This window comes from Rhinolophus sinicus, chromosome 14 (assembly GCF_057876585.1).
Source record: "Rhinolophus sinicus isolate RSI-liver-muscle chromosome 14, RSI-T2T, whole genome shotgun sequence".
NCBI lineage: Eukaryota > Metazoa > Chordata > Mammalia > Chiroptera > Rhinolophidae > Rhinolophus > Rhinolophus sinicus.
The window spans coordinates 184,693,072-184,713,699 of NC_142514.1; the positions used below are offsets into that span (position 1 = coordinate 184,693,072).

The 20,628-nt window shown below is 52.5% G+C and overlaps 2 protein-coding genes across 18 annotated transcripts in view; both read left to right on the top strand.

Annotated features, from left to right (window-relative positions):
- The window catches only part of LRP5 (LDL receptor related protein 5), a 104,458-nt gene extending 97,722 nt beyond the window's left edge, over positions 1 to 6,736 (top strand). Inside the window, exons 22-23 of the mRNA XM_074336834.2 lie at positions 4,316 to 4,413; positions 6,271 to 6,736. Coding sequence (XP_074192935.2) covers positions 4,316 to 4,413; positions 6,271 to 6,532 — 360 coding nt within the window. The 3' untranslated portion in view covers positions 6,533 to 6,736. The remainder of the gene's footprint in view (positions 1 to 4,315; positions 4,414 to 6,270) is intronic.
- Positions 6,737 to 12,328: 5,592 nt separating this feature from the next.
- Positions 12,329 to 20,628, top strand: part of PPP6R3 (protein phosphatase 6 regulatory subunit 3) — a 128,951-nt gene continuing 120,651 nt past the window's right edge. For 15 of the 17 annotated variants that reach the window (XM_019755615.3, XM_019755617.3, XM_019755619.3 and 12 more), the window contains exon 1: positions 12,329 to 12,461. The gene's annotated coding sequence lies outside the window, so the exon portion shown is untranslated. The remainder of the gene's footprint in view (positions 12,462 to 20,628) is intronic. The other 2 variants (XM_074336837.2, XM_074336835.2) reach the window with 2 other exon arrangements.

Here is a 20,628-nt window from a genome sequence, read left to right on the forward strand (position 1 = left end):
GAGACTAGCTGGGGGACCCCAAATTTCCATCAGCTCCAGGCTAACCGGGGTGAGCTTGATGCAAGGAGGTAGGTGAACCTGTGTATTTATAAACATCGAGGTCTGACTTGACTTGGTTCTACGCTTTTTAATTCTTTAAAATAGTATGCTTTCTTCAGTGAGGACAGCCCCTTGAGCTTTTTGTGGGGTCTCCAGCGAGCCCCACCAGCCAGGGCTGGCTCTCCTGCCCGTCTGAATGTCTCTCATATCTGGGGTGTTGCACCTGACTGTGGCAGGCCCTGGGAGGGGAGGAGGCAGCAGAGGTCATTATCTTGGGTTCGCAGGACAGGAACTCGTCTCCTGGAGGCTCGGGGTCTGACTATATTTAGGGGCAGAGGAAACAAGGAGCCAGAATCCTGGAGTTTAGAATAGTCACCATCGTTCCTCTCATCCTCCCTACTCTCTGACTCTCCCCTGCTCCACGTAACTAGCCAAAAGCACCAGAATCCCATGTAAGACTGAGCTTGTCCCTAGAAGCAGCCCCCTGGACCCTCCATGCAGGTCCCGGGAGGCTCAGGAAACTGGCTTCTGTGTCTCTAGGCTTTGCTGGGAGCCGGGGGACCTCATCAGGAAGCAAGAGACAACTCTGACCAGCCAACTATTTTTTTTTATATAATTCACATACCATACAGTCCACCCACCTAAACTGTAGGATTCAGTAGTTTTTAGTACATTCACAGATATGTGCAGCCATCGCCATCGTTAATTTTAGAACATTTTCATCACCTAGAAAGAAACCCCACGCAAAGCCAGCTATTTTTAAATTAACATGATTTTGCGTCAGTAATATATGTTCATGGTACAGAATTCACAAGGCACAATACAATATACAGTGAAAAGAGGGACCCCCCACCCCGACCCCGAGCAGGAACCCCCCTGGAGGTTCCCGTTGAGAGTTTCTGTGCGTCTTCCCTGGGTAATGTGTACTTAAGCGAGTATTCAAGAGCATGGACTTTAGTTTTCCAGCAAAGGGAGTAATTGTTTTCCTTTTTCCTTTGAGACCACTGTAGACTTACACGCGGTTGCAAGAAATAATTCAGCGAAGTTCCGTTCACCAGTTTTCTCCAGTGGGAGCATCTCCCGTCCCTACGGTTGTGTCAGTCCGTTCGTGCTGCTCTAACAAAATTATCACAGACCAGGCGGCTTGACAGCAAACTGTTTTTCACAATTCTGGAGGCTGGGAATCCCAAGACCAAGGCACTGGCAGACTGGGTGTCTGGTGAGGGCCCAGTTCTGGGGTCACAGGTGGCCGTCTGGTCCTCTCATGGAAGAAGGGAGCTGTCTGGGGTCTCTTCTTGTGAGGACACTGACCCCATTTGAGAGGGCCCCACCCTCATGACCTACTCACCTCCCAAAAGCGCACCTCTAAATGTCACATTAGCGGGTAGGTTTCAACATAGGAATTTTTGGGGACACTCACATTTAGCAATGACAGTAGTACCATATCATAATCAGGACATGGATACGACATCCTTTGACCTTATTCAGAGCTTGCCAGTTTTACATATGTATTTCGTTTTTTAAGACTTTATCTTTTTAAGAGCTATTTTAGGTTTACAACAAACTTGAGAGGAGGGTACCGAGATCTCGCACATGCCCCCCGCCCCACAGCTGCACAGCCTCCCTCACTGTCACCATCCCCCACCCGAGTGCTACATTTGTTCCAGCCGGCAGCCTGCACTGACCACACAGCGTCAGCCAAAGGCCATAGTGGGCAGTGGGGCTCACTCTTGGTGGTGTCCACTCCGTGGGCTTGGACAGACGTATGACAACTATCTACCATTATAGTCTCGTACAGAGTAGATTCGTAGGTGCTCTTTAAAACCCAAAGGGTGGCATCTGAAGGTAACAAGAGCCCCTCTCTGAGCCTTGCGTTTGGCTGCTGACGAGAAGGCAAGCTGAGCACTTCGGACCTCCCAGCTGACCAGTGCCCTCTCCGGATGCTATGTGAACCTGTCTCCAGAAGGAGGCACTGTCGTCATCCCATTGGCAAACAAGATCGAGAACTGAGTGGTAACTGGCAGCCAGAGGCGGTTCCTGAGAGCCTGGCATCCGGTTGCTCCCAGGCTGTGCTGCACTCCCCCCCTGTGGGGAGGCAGCAGCAAGAATGCCCGGCTGCAGAGGCTGAGTGTCTGTCATCCTGCCCACTCTTGCCAAGTGGCCTTCCCCTGGGGACAGTCCATCCTGCGGCCAGCAGAGGGCCATATCGGCACGACTCCCTCTCAAACACTCTCTCCATGAATCTAACTTAAGGTGCAAATCGTACGGTGGAATAATCTTAATGTGTGTTTCTTGCGTTACAAGTGACGTCAAACATCTTTTTGTGTGTGTAATTTACCTTTATAGTTTTATTTTCTCTGAAGGGTCTATGTTATATTGCGTTGTTAGTATTTTTATCCATTTATAAGGTCTCTTTATATATAGATATATTAAGAAAATTAGCCCGTTCCTTGAGACGTGTGTTGAAACTGTTTTTCCTAGATTTTTGTCTTTTGATTTGGATTATGGTGTGTTTGCCATTTATACAATGAAACGATCAATCTTTTCTCTTACGACATCTAGGGGTTTTCGGTTGTGCTCAGACAGGCTTTCCCTCCTTTTATCAGAAGAAAAGAAATTTCTTTCCGTGTTCTTTTTCTTAATGTTCTCAGAGTTTCATGTTTTATATTTCAATCTTTGGTTCTCTGGGAATGTAATTAGGTTGTTGGCATCTGACTTTATTTCTGTGCCGCTGGCTCCCAGGTGGTCTCTGTTAGTTACAGTTCACATGGTGTTCTGAACAGAGAAAGTGCAATAGACAGAATTATTAGCGGGGACCGGAATTCTGGACAGTCGGCTAGTGAGAGGTAAAGCGAACTCTTCAAAACACAGGAAAAGCAGATCAGGTGGGAGAGAGCGTCCAAAGAAGCGCCCCCAGGGCCATGGTCCAGTCTCAGAGAGGGTACAGCCTCTGCTCAGCAATTGGCTAAGAAGTCGCTGAGGTGCTACACCAGTGGAACTTGCTAGAAATCTGCCCAGTGCAGTATTGGGAAGACCTTCTCCACAACTCCTTGACTTTAATCTCCCAACACCCTGGGGGAAGTAGCGGTGACAGCAGCAGAGGGAGGGGGTTTGGGCAGAATCCCAGAGCACGCCTTGGAGGACGAAGTGAAGGAAAACCAGCTCCAGTCAAGTTCATGGGCAGATGCCCAAACAGGACCCCACAGGCAGCTGCCAGAGGCCCTTTCCGCTGGGCTTCCCTGCCTGGTTTCTGCTCCCCTCTCTGAATAACCCCTCCCAGTGTCGTGTCCTGCCAACTTTGGGGTCAGATCCTGAGGAATCCCCAGAGTGGCTATTTGGGCCAAGAGGACCCTCCCCAAAATAAGTAGCAGGGACCCATGCCGCACTTCTGGTAGGTGACGCACCAAGTGTTAGGACAGCCTCGGGAAGCAGGTCTTCTTAGCCCCATTTTAGAGATGAAGAAACTAAGGCCCCGACAGGTGAAGTCCCTCTCCAGGGAGCAATGTGCAGCCCAGAAGTACAGGGCCAGGACTCCCAGACACATCTTCAGGGCGTGCAGTGACAGCCCTGTGCCCATTCAGCTGTGGGAGCACTGGAAGTGGGACGGGCTGTGCCCCCTCCAGGAATGGCTTGGAGGAGCTGTGTGCTGGGCGCTGGGTGCTGGGGAAGGTGCAGACCCGGCTCCTTCTGTCCCTTTATGGGGTGGGTCACGTGCTGCCCGGCTCAGGAGGGTGCATTCGCATAATAGAGTTGTCCATTTATTTTCACAGTCTGGGGACCATATTATTGTCCCCTGAGGAAGGCGCATCCTTTCCTCATTTGCTCAGAGGCGCCCCGAGGGCCAGCAGTGGGGCTGTGGCCCCTCCTTTGGCGTGAGGACCCCTGTGTGTGGTCCTGGTGCAGGTGGCCATGCTGGGGCCTATGGGGACATCTTGCACTGCTGGGGTGGGGCAGGGCAAAGGACTGGCTGACTCAGGCCTCCAGGGACCTTCCCGAAGTTCCGCCTCAGAGCTCAGGGCGAGCGAGCACCTGGGCCGGGGGTCACTGCTGGTCAGGGCAGGGCACCCAGGGCTGTAGACACCTCTGCTCCCACGACCTTCAGGATGTGACAGCAGCTGCTTGCACTCTGCAGACAGGGGTCCTAGGAGCATGGGCCTCCTGAGGCCGGTCAGCCCTGCACCCCCTGCTCTAGGAGGAAACCGGGCCAGGAGGGCGGGTGTGTGGAAGCACCGCAAAGCTCCACTGGGCCCCCGTGACTCTTGCTTGCTCTCCTCAGATCCTGAACCCCCCGCCGTCCCCCGCCACGGACCCGTCCCTGTACAACATGGACATGTTCTACTCTTCAAACATTCCCACCCCCGCCAGACCATACAGGTACGAAGTCCCGGCACAGCCTCGCACAGCCCTGGCACGCTGTGGGGCTGGGTCTCCAGACAAGCCTGTGGCAGGGAGGGGCCTTGTCCCGTTTCCTAGGAGAGAAAACCCGGGGAGGGCTCCAGGGCACTGATGGATACACGTCGGGGCCCAGCCCTCATTCCCCTGCATCTCCTGGCCCTTGGACCACACCGTGCTGCCTCCCCACCCCAGCCCACTGGGCGTTCGTGTTGAGGCCAGAAACCCACTGGATCCCACGTTCTGAGTGGCCTCTTAGCCGGGACAGGCAGACTGGCCTTGGAGGGTGCCACCAGGGGTGCCCACCTTGGCATGGCTGGGCCCCACTGCCCGCGGAGACTGATGCACAGGGGCTAGACTCAGGCATCGGACTGTTAATTCAGCTGTGGGCCCTACAGGGTCACATCTAATTCTGCATGGCTGCGCGTGCACCACCTGCCTGCCTCTCGGGCCCTCAATAGGATGGTCCTTTATTGGTACAAGGGCCTGTTTGAGCCTGAGAAGCCCACAGGCCTGCTCAGCGCCCCAAATTGTTCGTAATGGGGTTGCAGGCCCCTCCTCCCTGGGTGGGGCAGGACACTTGAGAACATGGAGATCAAGCGGGATCCAGGCATACTGATGTGTCCAGGGGCCGTCAGAGCCTGGGGCGGGGTCGGTGAACCTCCTGCCCTTCAGCCCTGGGGTCTCAGCCAGCAGCGCCCACCCCCAGGTGCACAGGGCCCCTCACCCGATGGGGTGGGTGGGGGTGGGGGTGGGCCTGGGCCGGGCTTGCCCCCGGCCGAGAGATCAGGGCTTTGGCATATTGCTGGACCGCCCAGGTGGAGGCAGAAGCTCGGGAGGGGCTGAGGCCCCACAGAGACTCTGAGCAAGGCGCCACCTGCCATCTGGTGTCCCATCTCGGGAGCTCCGGGGCCTGGCAGGGAGCCATGCAGCCTTGGGAGAGGCTCCCCTTTCTACTGGTCACTGCCCTGTTCAGAGACCTGAAGCAGCCTCATCGGCCACTGTGCCCAGGGCCGTCACATCCCACCAGCCAGGCCAGGCCCCTCAGTCAATTTTGTTCATTCTGTCCTGATTTTGGTGCCACCTCTGATCCCTCTCCCCTGCCCACCATGTCAGGGCCCCTTCCTGCTCTTGGGCTTCCCTGAGCCAAATGCTCCTGCTGCACTTGCCTCAGCCCAGGCACCCTCGCTGGCCCTTGGGGACTGGCTTCACCTTCCTGCCCGCTGTGAGCCCCACTGTGGCCCAGGGCTGGGGCCCTTAAACACACCATGATCCCAACCCCAGACGCAGGCTACGGGGTGGCTCAACACAGGATTTCAGGGTGCAGGTGTCTGGGAGGCGGTGTCATGGGGGGGCAGCGGGGTGGTATCTCTGGGGTCAGGTTGCTTTCACTCAAGATGGGACCCTTCCTCGCCGACCGGTCTCCAGCATTGACAGTGATGACGTAAAGGGGAACAGTTGCCGAGCACGTTTTGGTGCCAGACAGTTTCTTGCACTTTCCATGCAGAATCTCATTGAATCCTCACAGGCCCCTTTTGAAGTGGGTGCTGCTTCAGCCTCTCCGTTTTATCAACGAGAAACTAAAGCTCAGAGCGGTTGAGGGAGTTGCCCAAGGTAGACTCTGGAGTCCCCTCTCTGTCTGTAAAGGCGACCTTGGCTGGGGCTGCAGGGCTTCCAGGGGGCCTGGCTTGGCAGCCCTGCAGGGTGGATGAGGCACCTACTGAGAGGTGGGAAGGTCAAGGCTCAGAGAGGCCACACAGCTGGGGGAGCTGTGCCCATCGGGTGCATTGCACGGGGCCTCCCGAGTCAGGTCCCGCTCCCCACTCTTTGTCCCCTCAGACCCTACATCATTCGTGGAATGGTGCCCCCGACGACACCTTGCAGCACAGACGTGTGCGACAGTGACTACAGTGCCAGCCGCTGGAAGGCCAGCAAGTACTACCTGGATTTGAACTCAGACTCAGACCCCTACCCGCCCCCGCCCACACCCCACAGCCAGTACTTGTCTGCGGAGGACAGCTGCCCGCCTTCCCCTGCCACCGAAAGGAGCTACTTCCACCTCTTCCCGCCCCCGCCGTCCCCCTGCACGGACTCGTCCTGACCTCGGCCGGGCCACCCGGCCTCCCTGCACCCCTGTAAATAGTTTTAAATATGAACAAAGAAAAATATATATTTTATGATTTAAGAAATAAATATAGTTGGGATTTTAAAAACATGAGAAATGTGAACAATGATGGGTGGGCAGGGCTGGGAAAACTTTGTACAGCGGAGAAAATATTTATAAACTTAATTTTTTTAAACATCACTGCTGTTCTTTTGTGCCATGTGTGCGCTGGAATTGAGGGTCCCCACGGAGTGAACCTGAACCCCGGCCTCCCCCTGTGCAGCTGTCGGGGTCGTGCGCTTGTCTTCCTTGGCGCAGGCGTCTCTCCATCAGCTTCCCACAAGGCAGAGGCCTGTGGGCAGGGTCAAGGTCATGGGTGTCCGACGTGTGCAGTCACGAAGGGCCTCGCACTTGGTTTCATGCTCTGTTGTTGCCATCTTGAAATTCTAAATAACTTTTGAGAAAGAGGCTGTTTTCGTTTTGCAGGAGGCCCTGAAGATTCTATACCTGGGCTTTAGGCTGTTCCTGGCCAGTCTCTGCCACCGTGTGAACTCTGTGTGTGCCAGCCCAGGCTACTGTGCCCATCAACACAGTGCTGGGGGCTGGGGACCCCTCCTGGCCCTGCCATCTGTGTGGACACAGTGGATGGGGCTGCCAGGTCACATACACCCCAGGTCAGGAGGGAGCCCCCCAGCCGGAGCCCTGCCCTGTGTCCACCTGGATGGTATTGGAGGAGACTTAGATAAGAACTGGGCTTTGACCCTGGGGACCCCCAGTCTGTGGAAGGAGATGGAGAAGTCAGCAAGTAATGGTGTCGTGATGAAGCTGGGCTGTTCTGGTGCCGGGCAGAGGGCTTCAGAGGGGAGGCAGGAAGCCAGGACGGGCCTGGCCCTCACTGCAATGTTGGAGGGAGGTGAGAGGACCGCCACAGGTAGTGCTGATACACACTCCCGAGATCTGGAAGAAGGGCCGCCCAGTACACCCCTGAGATTGAACCATTCACCCACCCCCAGGGCCTGGAGGACAGAGGTGACCAACTGCTGGGCAGCCTCCAGGATGGGGGACCCCAGAATACACTGGACCCTCAGCCTTGGCACTGAGGTGGGAAGGCGGTGGCCCTTAGGACTGCTTGGCCACGGAACATAGCTGGGGACATCAGGGCACAAGCCTGCCTGGCCTGGTTCCTGGGACAGACCGTCAGGGTTCACCTCCCCTGTCCCGACTGCTGCTGCTGCTGCCGCTGCCACTGAGACCAAGAGTAGATGCTGGGGACAGGGTGATCTGGCATCAGTGCAAAGCGAGAGTGAGCACAGGAAGCCAGTGCTGAGCACCGACCTGGGGCCACCTGAGAGGGGGAGCCTATGCCCAAGGCCCCTTTGCAGACGACGGGTCAGCTCTGCAGCTGGGAAGGCCAGCCTCATCTCTCAGCCACTCCATGCCGCCGTCACCGCCTGTCCCCTCGGGCTGTCAGAGGCTTCCACAGATGATGCCCGGTGAAGAAGCCCCGCCCAGTCTGCCTGGCAAGGAGCAGGTCCTCAGTAAATGGTGCTGGGAACTGTTAAACTCAGAGGTGACGCACTTGCCCCAGGTCACATCACACAGGACCGGCAGAGCTAGATGGTGCACCCAGACTCCCAGCCCAAGGCGGGGTCCCCTGCCCCACAGAGCTGCCTGCAGTGGTGGGCGGGGGGCTTCTAAGCACTCAGGATTCCTGTTCTTCCAGGTTGGGCCCCACGCCCTGAGGTGCTAATTTAAAGTACCAGTCTCGGCCTGGGCAGCCAAGCGGGGAGCAGAGGGCACCTTTGCTGACTCAGAAGCAGTGGCTGCATTGTGGGGGTCCCCTAGGAGACCTCCGTCCATTCTCTTGCCCTTCAATCATGCATCAGGGGTCCCCAGGAGCACCTCTGCTCCGTTCTCCCACCCAGCCAGCCATCCAGTCTGCTAGGGCCTGCCAGGGATCAGACCAGGGGTGAGGAAGGAATGACCTGGGCTGTGACCTCCGATGGCCTGCGTGGGCTGGGGGAGGATTGAGTTACCTCTGCAGCCCTCCCGCTCTCCCCCCCAGCACCCTGGAGTGTCCCCTGATAGATCCATTGCATGGCTACGGGTGCCATCTGGTGGCCAGAGACCACTCTGCCGGACGCTTTCCTGCCTTGAGGTCAGCTAGGGGGAGTGGGCCAAACTGCTGGCCTCCTACTATGTGCCAAATAAATCTGTCAGCCTTCAGTAAGCACCCACTACCTGCAGAGCCCTTGCTGGGGGCCCAGAGATTAGTCAGATTTCTCCCTTGAAGGTACTCCAAATCCAGCATGGAGAGTTTCCAAAGGCTTGGCTGGGGGAAAGCAGTGTTGAGATATCTGGGGCCCAGAAAGGGTATCACACTCAGATGGGAAGGCTTCCTGGAGGAGGTGACGTCTAAGCTGTCTTAAATGAGGGGGTGAAGTTAACCCAGCTTGTTTCATTTAAACTTCACAACACCCCAGCGAGGTATCTTTGATTTGTAGTTGATGAAACCAAGGCTCAGGGAAAAAGAAGAAAAGCCACAATTTTTTCATTCATTTGTTCAATCACTCCTTTATCCAATAAACATTACTAACTGGCTCCTGGGTGCTAATCAACGAGGCCAAAAGGGCTTCCACCTTCCCTCCAAACCCTCTCACCTCTGCGGTGACACGCATGACTTCCGAGTCTCCGTCGGCCCTCACTGAGCCCGCGGGGTGTCCCTCGGGAAACGATAGGGCCTCCCCGACCATATCAGAAGAGCCATTTGCTCAGCTCAGGCCTCCTCCAGGCTGGCTGCAGGATGCATGTGGGAGTTCCACCCTGCCTGGGCCCAGCAGCCCTCTGGGGTCCATAGCTGCCCCGCGTAGCCGAACAAAGTCCACCTGGCCAGATTTTAGGCATGTCCAGTGCCAGGCAGGGCAATGGGGAACTGGGATGTGCGTGAAGTGGAGAAACCTGGGTGGTGGGAAGTGGGGTGGGGCTAGGGTCCCACTTGGGCCCTGCAGGGCACCTCCTTGAGAGCCCCTCAGCTGGCTCTTCCCAGCACTGAGACCCCCTTGTTGCACCACACCCGCAGGTCACCAGGCTGGGGTCCTGCCAAGGAACCCCCTTGCTGGCTCCTCCCTCGAGGTCCTCATCCAGGGTCCCATGCCGCTCCCTCTCTCTCTCTCCACCCAAATGCCCTCTTCTGCTCTTTCCCCGTAAGCTAGCGGCCCTAATTGTTAGCAACCTCGTGGTTCCCCTTTCTACCAACACTTGGGCTACCAACAGTCCTCTAGCAGGAAGGGAAATACCTTCTCCCCAACCCAGATTGAATCTTAATGCAGGGAAGAGAAGGAAAAGAAACAGAAGAGTTACATTTCCATGTTAAAATCGGTGGACCCTTCACATCCCACTAGAGCTGCGTATCTGGCCCCTTATCTCCAACCTCAACCGACCTTGACGTGACCTAGAACCAGCCTGGGCCCTTCTGGAGCATGGCTGTCTCCAGCATGGCCCCACTCTAGCTCTCAAATCAGGACTGCGCCCTGGTGATGTAACAAAAGGAAAGCCAATGGGATGTCTTTGTCCCCAAGTTGAGCTTATTCAATTTAAAGTCTTTTTGTTTATCCTGAGCTAGTCTTTCCTACCTGAGTGTGTGTTCAAACGTCCTTCTTTGTATGAAAGGATGGCAATAATGGTATTTTTAAAAAAACATTACTTGATAGAGTTAGTAATGACACAGTTCTGTGGCTGTTCCCAAAGTTTAGGAGTACTAGCTGGGTGACGGACACATGGGCGTTCATTATGTTTCTCTCTACTGTTGAGTATGTGCAAAATGATTCGTATAAATTTTTTAAAAGTCTCGATGGGTTGCAAATTTAAACATTAAAAATTAAATCACAAAAGGATTAGGGAGAAAAAGGGGAAAGTGGTGATCTGTGAAATCTAGAAACTCTACAACAGTGAGGCCGATGCAAAGCTTCAAAGTCACTCTCCTCTGTAAAGCCTGTCAGTGGTTCCCCACTGTGCTCAGGTGAGGGGCCGGGCTCAGATGCCTCCCCCTTCAGGAAGTTCTCCTGGCTTCAACCCTTCAGATTAGGTTAGGAGCTCATCTAACTGGAGACTTTTGGGGCCCACTTATATTGGGTGAGGTACTGCATTATTTCATTTAATTATAGTGCACATGGCCCTAGGACCCACTTCAGAGTCTGGGATGGAGGAGCCTGAAGCAGGTACTGGCAAGTCCTTTGAAGATGAATGAGTAAAGGGATCAGTGGGTGGCTGGGCCCTGCCTAGGTGCCCCCGAGGGCAGGTCCCAGCCCTAGTTGTCCCCTCCTGCCCACGCCCAGCCTCCCTCTCAGGCACCAACTCCTATCCCAGTGTTCCCTGCAGCCTCTCCCTGGCTCCTAGGTCCAGCCCCTGGGGACTGCCGCCCCCGCCCTCTGCGCGTCCTGTAGCAGTGCCTTGCTGCTCTTGCTCAGAACAGTCCTTTCTAAATAAAGTTAGGCCAGCCATGAACACGCCCTTCTCCACCCAGAAGCGCTTCCTGGCCCTCAATCTCTGAGCATAAACCCCAAGTTCCTTCACTTGTCCTCTAGGCCCTGCCACCCCCCCAGGTCACCTCTGCCACCTCCTCTCCCTGCCACGCGCATGCCCTCTCCCACCACAACGCAGCTACACCTGCCTCCCTGGCGCTCCACTGACCCACCTGGGGGCTTCAGGCCTCTCTCCCCGCCATCTGGACTCGGGCCTGCAGCTCTGTCCTCCCTGTCCCTGTGTTGAAATGACACCTGCTCAGGAAGGGCCCGCACCAGTCGGCGGCCTGTCTTACTTACCACTACCTGGTGCTACCCGGGTGGTGCCTGACGAACCCCCACAGGCTGTGCACACACCGGGCGCTCACTAGAGGGCTGCCCACGAATGCAGAGCACCCCGTTTCCGCAGCCTGCAGCCCACGCTTCCCCTGCGCTACGTGCACACTCGTGGGTGCGTGATTTTGCGTTCGCTGAATTCCGGCTGGGTTTCACCGGACTTTTAGCCCTGTCGCCAATTGTCGCCCTCTAGCATTTCGGAAGAAACTCGTGTGTAAATCCTTCCGTAAGACAAAACATTTCTTCTCTCCTGGGGCTGTAGGGGTAGCGGCTAGGGGAACCTGGTCTGGCCCCTCTACCGTGACCGTCACCCCCTAAGTCCTGCGACAGCCACCTTTACCTCGTAAGGTGACCGAGGACGTGCAGGTCTCCCTTTATAAAATTCAGCCGTGGAGAATGCGGGCATCGATCCCGCTACCTCTCACATGCTAAGCGAGCGCTCTACCATTTGAGCTAATTCCCCAGGTCCGGATAACTTCCGCCGCGGACACATATTGTGACTCACGTCATCACCGGTTTCCTGCAGGCCCTCCAACCCGCCCACGGGTCTCGCTACCCCATTGGTTCCCTTGCAGCTTCCAGCTTCACGGCCATGATTGGTTTGGCTCAATTTAGTTTTAAAAAGCATTTGCTATCGGATTGGTGGTCCCAAGCGTCCGTCAAACAGGGGTCCTGCTGTTGCTACGGCGTAGGGGGACCCAGCCAGGTTTCTCCTGGTTTCTGATTTGTTTTTCCAGACTCCGGGGTCCTAGAGGTTCCGGATCCGTCAAGTCCATGGGAAAAGAATGCGCCCCTTGCCCTTGACTGACGGGGCCTGCGAGCCAATAAGAGTGGGTGCAACGGGGCCGCGGGGCGCCCCAATAGGCTGCAGGGCACGGGAGAGGGAGGCCAATGACCGTGGAGCCGGGGGCGGGGGCAGGGCCGCAATTGGTTGCGAGGAGGCCAGAGGGAGGGCGGGGAGAACTCAAGGCCTGCTTGATACGTCCGCCATTTTGGGCGCTTCGCTGATGGTGTCGGTGAGCGCGTTTCCCGCCTGAGCGCAACTAGCGGCGGGTCGCGGGCTCCTCCAGGTAATGAAGGGGGAGGGGGGCGGCGGAGCGGGTAGCGGCGCGGGGTGCGCGGCGCGCGGTCGGCGGCGAGGCCCTTCCTCCTGGTCTCGGCGGCGCGGGGAGGGAGCGTCCCGGCCCCCTCCCCTCCCCCCCGGAATTCGCCGCTCCGCGGCCCGAGAGGCGCGGCGTCCAGGCTCTCCCGGCCGTCCCGGTCCGCGCCTGTCAGCCTCTTGCTCGCCCGCCACGGGCCACGGGGGCCCCGCCGTGCGGGGCGCTGGGGTGGGACGCGGGCCCGACGGCGAACTTTGCGTCCGCGATGAGGTCCCGGCCCAGCGCGGCGGTGGTGGCGGGCGGGGCGCGCCCCTAACCTGGCCTGGCCCGGTTCCGCTCCCGCTTGCCCGCCCCGAGCGCCGCCCCGCGCGCGGGCTCCGGAGAACTCTCCGCGCGAGCCCCGGAAGCATGTCAAGTTGAGGGGCAGCTCGCTGTCGCCTGGCGAAGGCCATTGTTGGACTCGTTCTCCGGGAAACAAGTTCTGTGGGTTTCTATTCATTCGCCGCAGACGCGCTGGAAAACGCGAAAAACAGCTCGGAAGTATTTAAATAGGCGTCTGAGCGATTTTTTAACTCCAGTGTTGTGACTCGAATGTAGACCTGGTCGCGAAAGCCTCCCTGGCGAATATGAGCGAGGGGGGTGGTCCTTCTGCGGCCGGAGGTCCCTCCCTCTTAAAGAAGCCTGTTCGCGCTGAGCTCGGAGGGCTTTCTTCCCGCATCCCGCTCGCTCTGATCGCAGCTGGGACTTTCGGTCGTGAGGCGCACGGAACGAGCCCTCGGCTGCATCTCTGTCCTGGCGCGTCAGAGCTTCGTGTAATTTTTCCGGTATTTAACCTTTTCTCTGTGGGTCCCGTGGAGCTTTGTTTATATTTTGCTTCTATGGGAGGGGCACTTACTTGGTAGTTTCCTTTCATCCTCACAGCGCTTGTTAACGTGGATATTGCCCCACTTTGATGTGACTTTTACTTCGATTCAGCCCTCAAGGTCGCGTTGCAGGTAGGCAGCAAGTGGGAAAGGGACTCCGGATTTCCAGCCAGTGGGACGTCTGCTCGGTGGTGGTGATGTCTGAGCGATCCTCGCTCTGGGGTCAGACTGCCTGGATTCAGGTCTTGGTCTCACCACTTTCTAGCTTTGTGACCGTGGTCAAGTTACTCAGTCTCGTTGCTTCCTGTGCAATTTGGGAATAATAAGTGTCTACCTTAAAAGTTTGTTGGGAGTAAATGAGTTAATACATGTAAAGCAGTTAGAAAAGGTGCCTAGCACGCAGAATCAGCTTAGTAATTAGTGGCTGTTATTATTAATTTAAGTTTGATTTTTAAATGTTTAGGTATTATTAGAAAGTCAGATGAGTGTTTAAGCCCTGGCTCGTGGTGAATGTCTTTAGAAAACTGTGTATTTAAGAATCAGCTGGGGTGAGAAAATGAAGTGGAAATGTTTTCCAGTTTTTTTCAGGAGAGGGGTGGTTGAAGAGTCACCGAATTACAAACGTTTCCTGGAGTAATTTTTAGTGGTGGTGCCTCAGAGTGTTTGGCTTAGGAGGTGTAAATCAGGAAAAGCCCGTCAGGAGCTCGAGTCAGATTCTTTTCCTCTTTACTTTTGGGTGCTACATCTTTAGTATGATTGCCCCCAAATCAGTAACTCCAGGATTTCTTTGTGTCCTCTTGGGTGTTTATTTAGGTTTGAAAGGTTATTGTGTATTGACATTTATTTCAGTAAAGATGGTTTGGGGAATAAGCTGTTTTGCATTTCAGTGTGTCTGATCAGGGAATCTAAAATATTTAACAAAATGCCATCTAGTCAGTCACATATACCCACAGTCTTTTAACTACTGCCCTGTGTGCGTCTCCCTGGTACGCGAAACCGTGCTCCCCCTTTCCTTGGCATTACCAGCTTGGGACCTGACTTGTACTGGAAAGTGTTACTTGGATAGACTCAGTCTTAAGTAGAGACGAGCATCTTGCTGGTGTAACTTAAGAACAGGAAGAAGATCATTTTGGATTAGAAAACTATAATAGCTTTTGTGTAAATTATAGTAAAACAAAGCAAAAACTTGCTAGTTTCAATTAATTAATTGAGAATTTGAGAGTGAGACCATAACTGGATATAAAGTGAATGGTAGTAAAATTGAGACTCGACAGGGTGAGGTTTGCTCGGTTTGTCTAATTTTTGGTATCTATTTGGTACAAAGATAATACACTTGTTACAGATAAAACATCTCTTCCTTAGAACAGTAGTTGTCAGGATCAGTATTTCCTGTTTCTATGATACAGTTGTATGTTGCAATTTTATATTTTGGATATTTGAGATGCAGTCTGAGTGTATATTGGTCTAAAATTTTACAGTGTTTTTGTTATCCCTAAGAAGAGTCAATGATAGTGACAGTGAAGGTCTTCTAACCATCTGCTCAGCTAACACTCAGCATTGAGTTTATTTCATGAAAAGCCCAAGAAGCTGTGGTTTGTTCCTCCTTATAAGTCAAAATCTGAGCCCCAGTGGGCTGAGTAGTGTTAGCTACTTTTCTCAGGTGAGAGGAACTGAAAACACAGACCTAGCCTCTTGGCTTTAAGTAGCTTTCTTGTTTTGTTTTTTCTTTCTTTCCGAAGAGAACCTCAAGTGATTGGTTTTTATTTACTCCAGATCTGTGGGTCTCAACTGGGGGATGATTTTGCCTCCAGAGAAACATTTGGCAATGTCTGGAGGTATTTTAACTTGTTACCCCTGTGGGAGTGAGCAGTGCGCTGCTACTGGCTTCTGGAGGGTAGAGACCAGGGAAGCTGCTAAATGTCCTGTAACGCACAGGACAGCGTTCCCTCCTCCCAAGTCCCCCTCCAGCTCCAAATAACAATAATGCCAAGGTTGAGCAAGACAGATGCTAGACTGGTTTGGATTAGAATCATTTGGGATTCTTTTTAAGACCACGGGTGATGGATCCCACCTCTGGAAATTTGTGGTGGGATTGAGAATATATTTTTAAAAAGCTCCCAGGTAATACTGAAGTTCAGCTAGGTTTTGGCACCGCTGTGCGACACCACAAATTTTAGGGGCTGCTTGTAGGTCAGGGAGTCCTTCAGGTAATCTGTGAGCTCTGTCTTTGTGGTCCCTCGGTCCCTCCTTGGCGTTACTTAGTGGTGGAAGGGGTGGTGTACATATGGTACTTTCAGGGGCCTGAAGATGGAACTTTAAAAGACATTTTAAATGAGTTGATTCTGTAAAATAATTTAGAAAACGTTTCCTCCTTTCCCTCAGGAAAATAATGACCATGTTGTGCTGAAACTTAGTAGCACTCTCAGGCTTTGAGTGCTGTTTGCTCCTGTGCTAAACAGCTTTATACTAGTGTGATTTTTGAGTTTTGTACCTTTGCCCTCATCCTGTCAATCAGCTGTTAGTTCTGTTCGTAGATATCAGCTTCATCGTTACCTTTTTTTATTTCCAGAGAGTTAGCCCTGGAGCACTTTGCCAGTTCTGCCCTTTGAGCGCAAGAGAGAGGCATACTTTATGTTGAACCTTTTTACACAGTGACCCTTGCCTGCTAGTAAAGGGGCTTCCTCTGTGCCCTGGACTCTGACCCAGGTGGGTATTTTTCCTCCTGGGGGGGATGAGGTGCCGTAGTTAGAGAAGGGCAGAGATCCTTTCCTCACACATACTTACGATTAAATGATCTAGTTTATTGAATGGACAAATGTTCGTATAAAAACTATACACATTTTCAGCAACTAAATGTTAGCATCAAGACATAAAAAGGAGGTTATGCAGGCACTTTCTAACCCTTCATCCTAAAATTCGACTTGTGGCCGAGATTGAGAATGACAAGTGCCCCCTCCCGCCCTCTACTTCTAATCTTCATTTATTTGATCAGCTAATATATTGTCTTGACTCTGCCAGGAACTGTTTTAGGGAGTCACTCATGACCAGGTGCTTAAGGCCGTGCATTCTAGAAGGAGAGGCAGCATTACAAAGGAGACAGAGTTTGCCTGGGAGACCAGGTAACAGCTTGTTACAATTGTACCTGTGGTAAGTAAGTCGGTAGGTAGGCTGTTGGTGAGAGGCCCTAGAGGCTTCAGAGGAAAAGCACTCGTTTGCCTTCGCTGGTTGGGTGATGGAGATTCCAGAAGTCTTTTTGCCAGAGGATAAAGGAGGTACACCTTTGTTTTTTCCATGTATTAAATGGTTATGCTGATTTGCCTCCTTGGTTTGGTTTGGTTTGGTTTGGTTTGGTTTGGTTTGGTTTGGCGGTGACGCCACTCTTGCCGTACTGCAAGCTGCTCTGTAACGTCAAATAGGATTGAGCTGTATTGTCTTTTGCTCCATAGATGTTGGTTGTCAGTCAGTCAGGCAGACTTGAAACACTGACTGGTTCCGCACTGACCAGGGCCTTGATGTGGGTTCTCGCTAAACGTCTTGGGCACCCTGAAGTCACGGTGCTTCCAGGGGACAGAAACGGTTTTTTCTGCCGTAGTCTGGGTCTCGGTTGAGTGGAGATCTGTTTTTATGGCCTTTTACCTTTGGCTTAGATTTAATTGCCACGGAAACCCCCTTTCTTCCTCTCTCCCTCTTTATTTTTCTTTACTGGGAGAGAGGAGATACTATTAGGTTGGTGCAAAAGTAATTGCAGTTTAAAAGGTTAAAAATAATTGCAAAAACTGCAGTTACTTTTGCACCAACCTAATAGTTATTAGTCGGATCAATACCGTTTAGTTCAGATTTTGGATGATTATGAACGAACTGACATCTGGATACCAGGTAGACTGGCTGGATGGTAAAGCAGCAAGTAAAAGGGATCTTGGCAGTACTTGAGAGGCTTCTTACCTTAACTGGGACATTTTTATGTCACATACGTGGCAAAGATCTGGGTTTACTGAGTAGAGATGGCTTACTACTTGTCACATACAGCTGGCTCGCGTTGACCTGTTTTCTAAGTATTACTGAGGATTGCATACTTGACTATGAGTTTATATAATAAAGTTTGATAGGCTATGAACCTCTTTTTACTGCTATAAGCAGGCTCTGATTTTGTGCTTCTCAACGACTCTGGAGAAGACTAGGATGTTGCTGGTTCCAAAATTTCTTCCAGTGGGAATATGCGTTACCTTGGAATGGTTCGTGTGTCCCAGGGGTCGACTGCTGTGAAATCTGGTGGCCTAAAGGAAGGTGAATGAAAGAGTGGTTTTTTGGAACATTAGAGAGCAGAACTGAAAAGGCTGCAGGGAAAAAATAAAAATAAAAAGGCTGCAAAAACGAGTATGATTGAATGTTGAGTCCGACTTGGAGAAAGCCGTGCGGATTGCTCGTTGGAACCTTGAGTTCCCTGTACCTTGATGTCTGTCTGAACAACAGTGCTGGTGTCAGACGCACTTGGACAAGAAGAGAAAGCATTTTGCCCCAGAATGCATGGCTTGCTGAGCCCCTAGGCAGGGCAAGGAAGGCAGCTGTGTTACACTGCCCACTGAGGCACACGGTGGCCTCGTAGTTAGTGGACATTGGCTGGACTTCTGTGAAATCTGAGCTTTCAATTCCCAGATGGGGGCAGTGGCAGGAAGAGCTTTGACAAGTACTGACTCTGTTGGCTGTTTGGGGCTCTTCTCGTGAGAATCACGGTTTTGGAGCTGGCACAGAACTCAGAGATCCTTGCTTGTTAGAGACAAATTCAGGCCGGGCTGGAGGATGGACCCGCAGGCAGCTGCGAAGTCTCAGTTCCTGCGTGATGCCTTAAGGTTTTGCTGGCCCCACTAGACCCCAATTCCAAGTGTCATTCGTTTCAAGAGTGACATCACAGGGCCGGCCCGGTGGCTCAGGCGGTTGGAGCTCCATGCTCCTAACTCCGAAGGCTGCCGGTTCGATTCCCACATGGGCCAGTGGGCTCTCAACCACAAGGTTGCCAGTTCAATTCCTCAAATCTTGCAAGGGATGGTGGGCTGTGCCCCCTGCAACTAGAAAACGGCAACTGGACCTGGAGCTGAGCTGCGCCCTCCACAACTAAGACTCAAAGGACAACAACTTGACTTGGAAAAAAGTCCTGGAAGTACACACTGTTCCCCAATAAAGTCCTGTTAAAAAAAAAAAAAAAAAGTGACATCACAGGTAGGTCTCACCGAGAGTTAAGACAAAGGGTTAACTTGTGAATTGTTCCCTTTCGGTGGTAGTACATGTTAGTTTTGTCATTGTAGTAGACGAGGGAATAGCGTCTCCTGGTTTTCTTACTGACATAGATACGCAGGGTTTCTGTTGCCTCCGGACAATGCGTAGGGCTCGTCTACCTCTGTTGCTGTGAGACCCTGATTAAATAACGCTCTTTGAATGACCTCCCCACTTCCCACTGCGGACCCTTATTACACTGGATTCAACAACCATGTGTTTGACACCTATCATAGATGGGGTTTTAAGCAAAGGGAGTTTTCACAGATTAGTACCTGTTGTCTGTCCCCAGTTCAGAGTATATCGTGGCGGTGGAGAGTGCTCAGGGTCTGAACTAGCTGGTTTTGCGTTCTGGCTCCCAGTCTTCTAGCCGTGTAATGCTAATATTACATGACATCTCTATCCCTTAGTTTCCTTATCTGTGAAATTAATGTTAAATATAGGCCAATTAGCGCAAAGCCTAGCACAAGAGTAATATTTGTATTAATATTACTGCCTTCACCAATCTTCGTGATAAGAATAGAAGCAGCTGCAGAAACGACTCTAAGTGCAGTGACTACCGTGAAGAAGGGAAATGCGCTGTGAAGGGCTCACGGAGGACCTTTGCGGTCTAACCAGCTGCTCGGGGGCGCTGCAGGTCGGGGGTTAGGGAGCTAGTGTTTGTGTGCACGTGTTTGGTGTGTTTCCATGTTTACGTTATGTATGTTTTACTTACATAAATGTAATGTTTTCTTATTTGGCGGGAGTAGAGATCATAAATTGAGGTTTTGCATGTTGCTTTCAAAAACATTCTTGAAAATCTTTCTGCCATTGTAAAGGTAACTCCATTTGCTTTGGAGTCTCAGAAAGAACCATGTTTTTCCAGTGTACTTGGAAAATCACATCTACCTTGAAGGATCAATGTATTTTAGCAGATGATTGGACCTGTTTATTTTGCACTTAATTTCTTTACAAATTCCACGTTTGTACCAGACAGACAGCTCTCTTCTGTAAAGGGCTCTGAGGGCTCTGCGGTCCCTGTCGCTGCGCAGCTCTGTCCTGTGGTGTGAAAGCAGCCAGGCACGACATACAGACAAGCGAAGGTGGTTGTCTTCCTACACAATTTTATTTACGAAAGCAGGTGGTGGGCTGGCTTTGGCCTGCCCTGTGCTAATCTGTTTTTTTAATTTTGATTTTTAATGAGCTCATGTGTCAAAGAATATATATCAGCATGTGTACAGATAATAAATGTTAAAACCAGCATTTGTGTACCCACCGACCAGCTTAAGACATACACCGTTGCTGCCGCCTTTGACTCCCTCTGTGCCCTCCCCACCACTTCTTCTGACTGCCCCACGGCAAGCATTGCCCTGCGGGTATCATTTTCTTGCTTTACTTTATGGTGTTGCCATCTGTGACTGTATCCTTATATAACTTAAGTTTTGCATGTCTTTATATGAATTGAATCATTTTATTCTGTGACTCCTCCGCCCATTGTGTTTGAGATTCGTTTGTTCCAATATTTGTACTTATTGTGTCATACTTTTTCTGATGCTGGGTTTATTAGTGAGCAAAGCAGACAAAAGTCCCTGCCTTCAGGGAGCTTGCATTTTAGTGGGGAAAGACAGTTCACAGATACAGCGGGGAGAAAGGTAAAGCAGGGAAGTGCCTGGGTGGGGGCTGTTTGCAGATTGAAATGTCACTAGGGTGAGCCTCCCTGAGTTGGGGCCCTTTGAACTGAAGGAGAGGAGAGGGAGCCACGTGGCTTTGGGTGCGGGCGGGATGGGAGGAGCCTTCTAGGCAGAGGGCCTAGTGTGCAGGAGGTGCTTAGAAGGGCTGTGCCTTCTCTGTCGCAGGAAGGAGCAGTAGAGAGGCCAGGCTGGCTGGAGGGAAAGCCCCAGGGAGAGTGGCAGGAGACAAGGTCACAGAAGGTGGGGGTGGGAGCCGGTCACACTGGTCTTCTTTATGGTTTTGTCTTTCTCTGAATGAGATGGCGATTTGTAGTGTTTTGAGCAGAAGTGTGACCT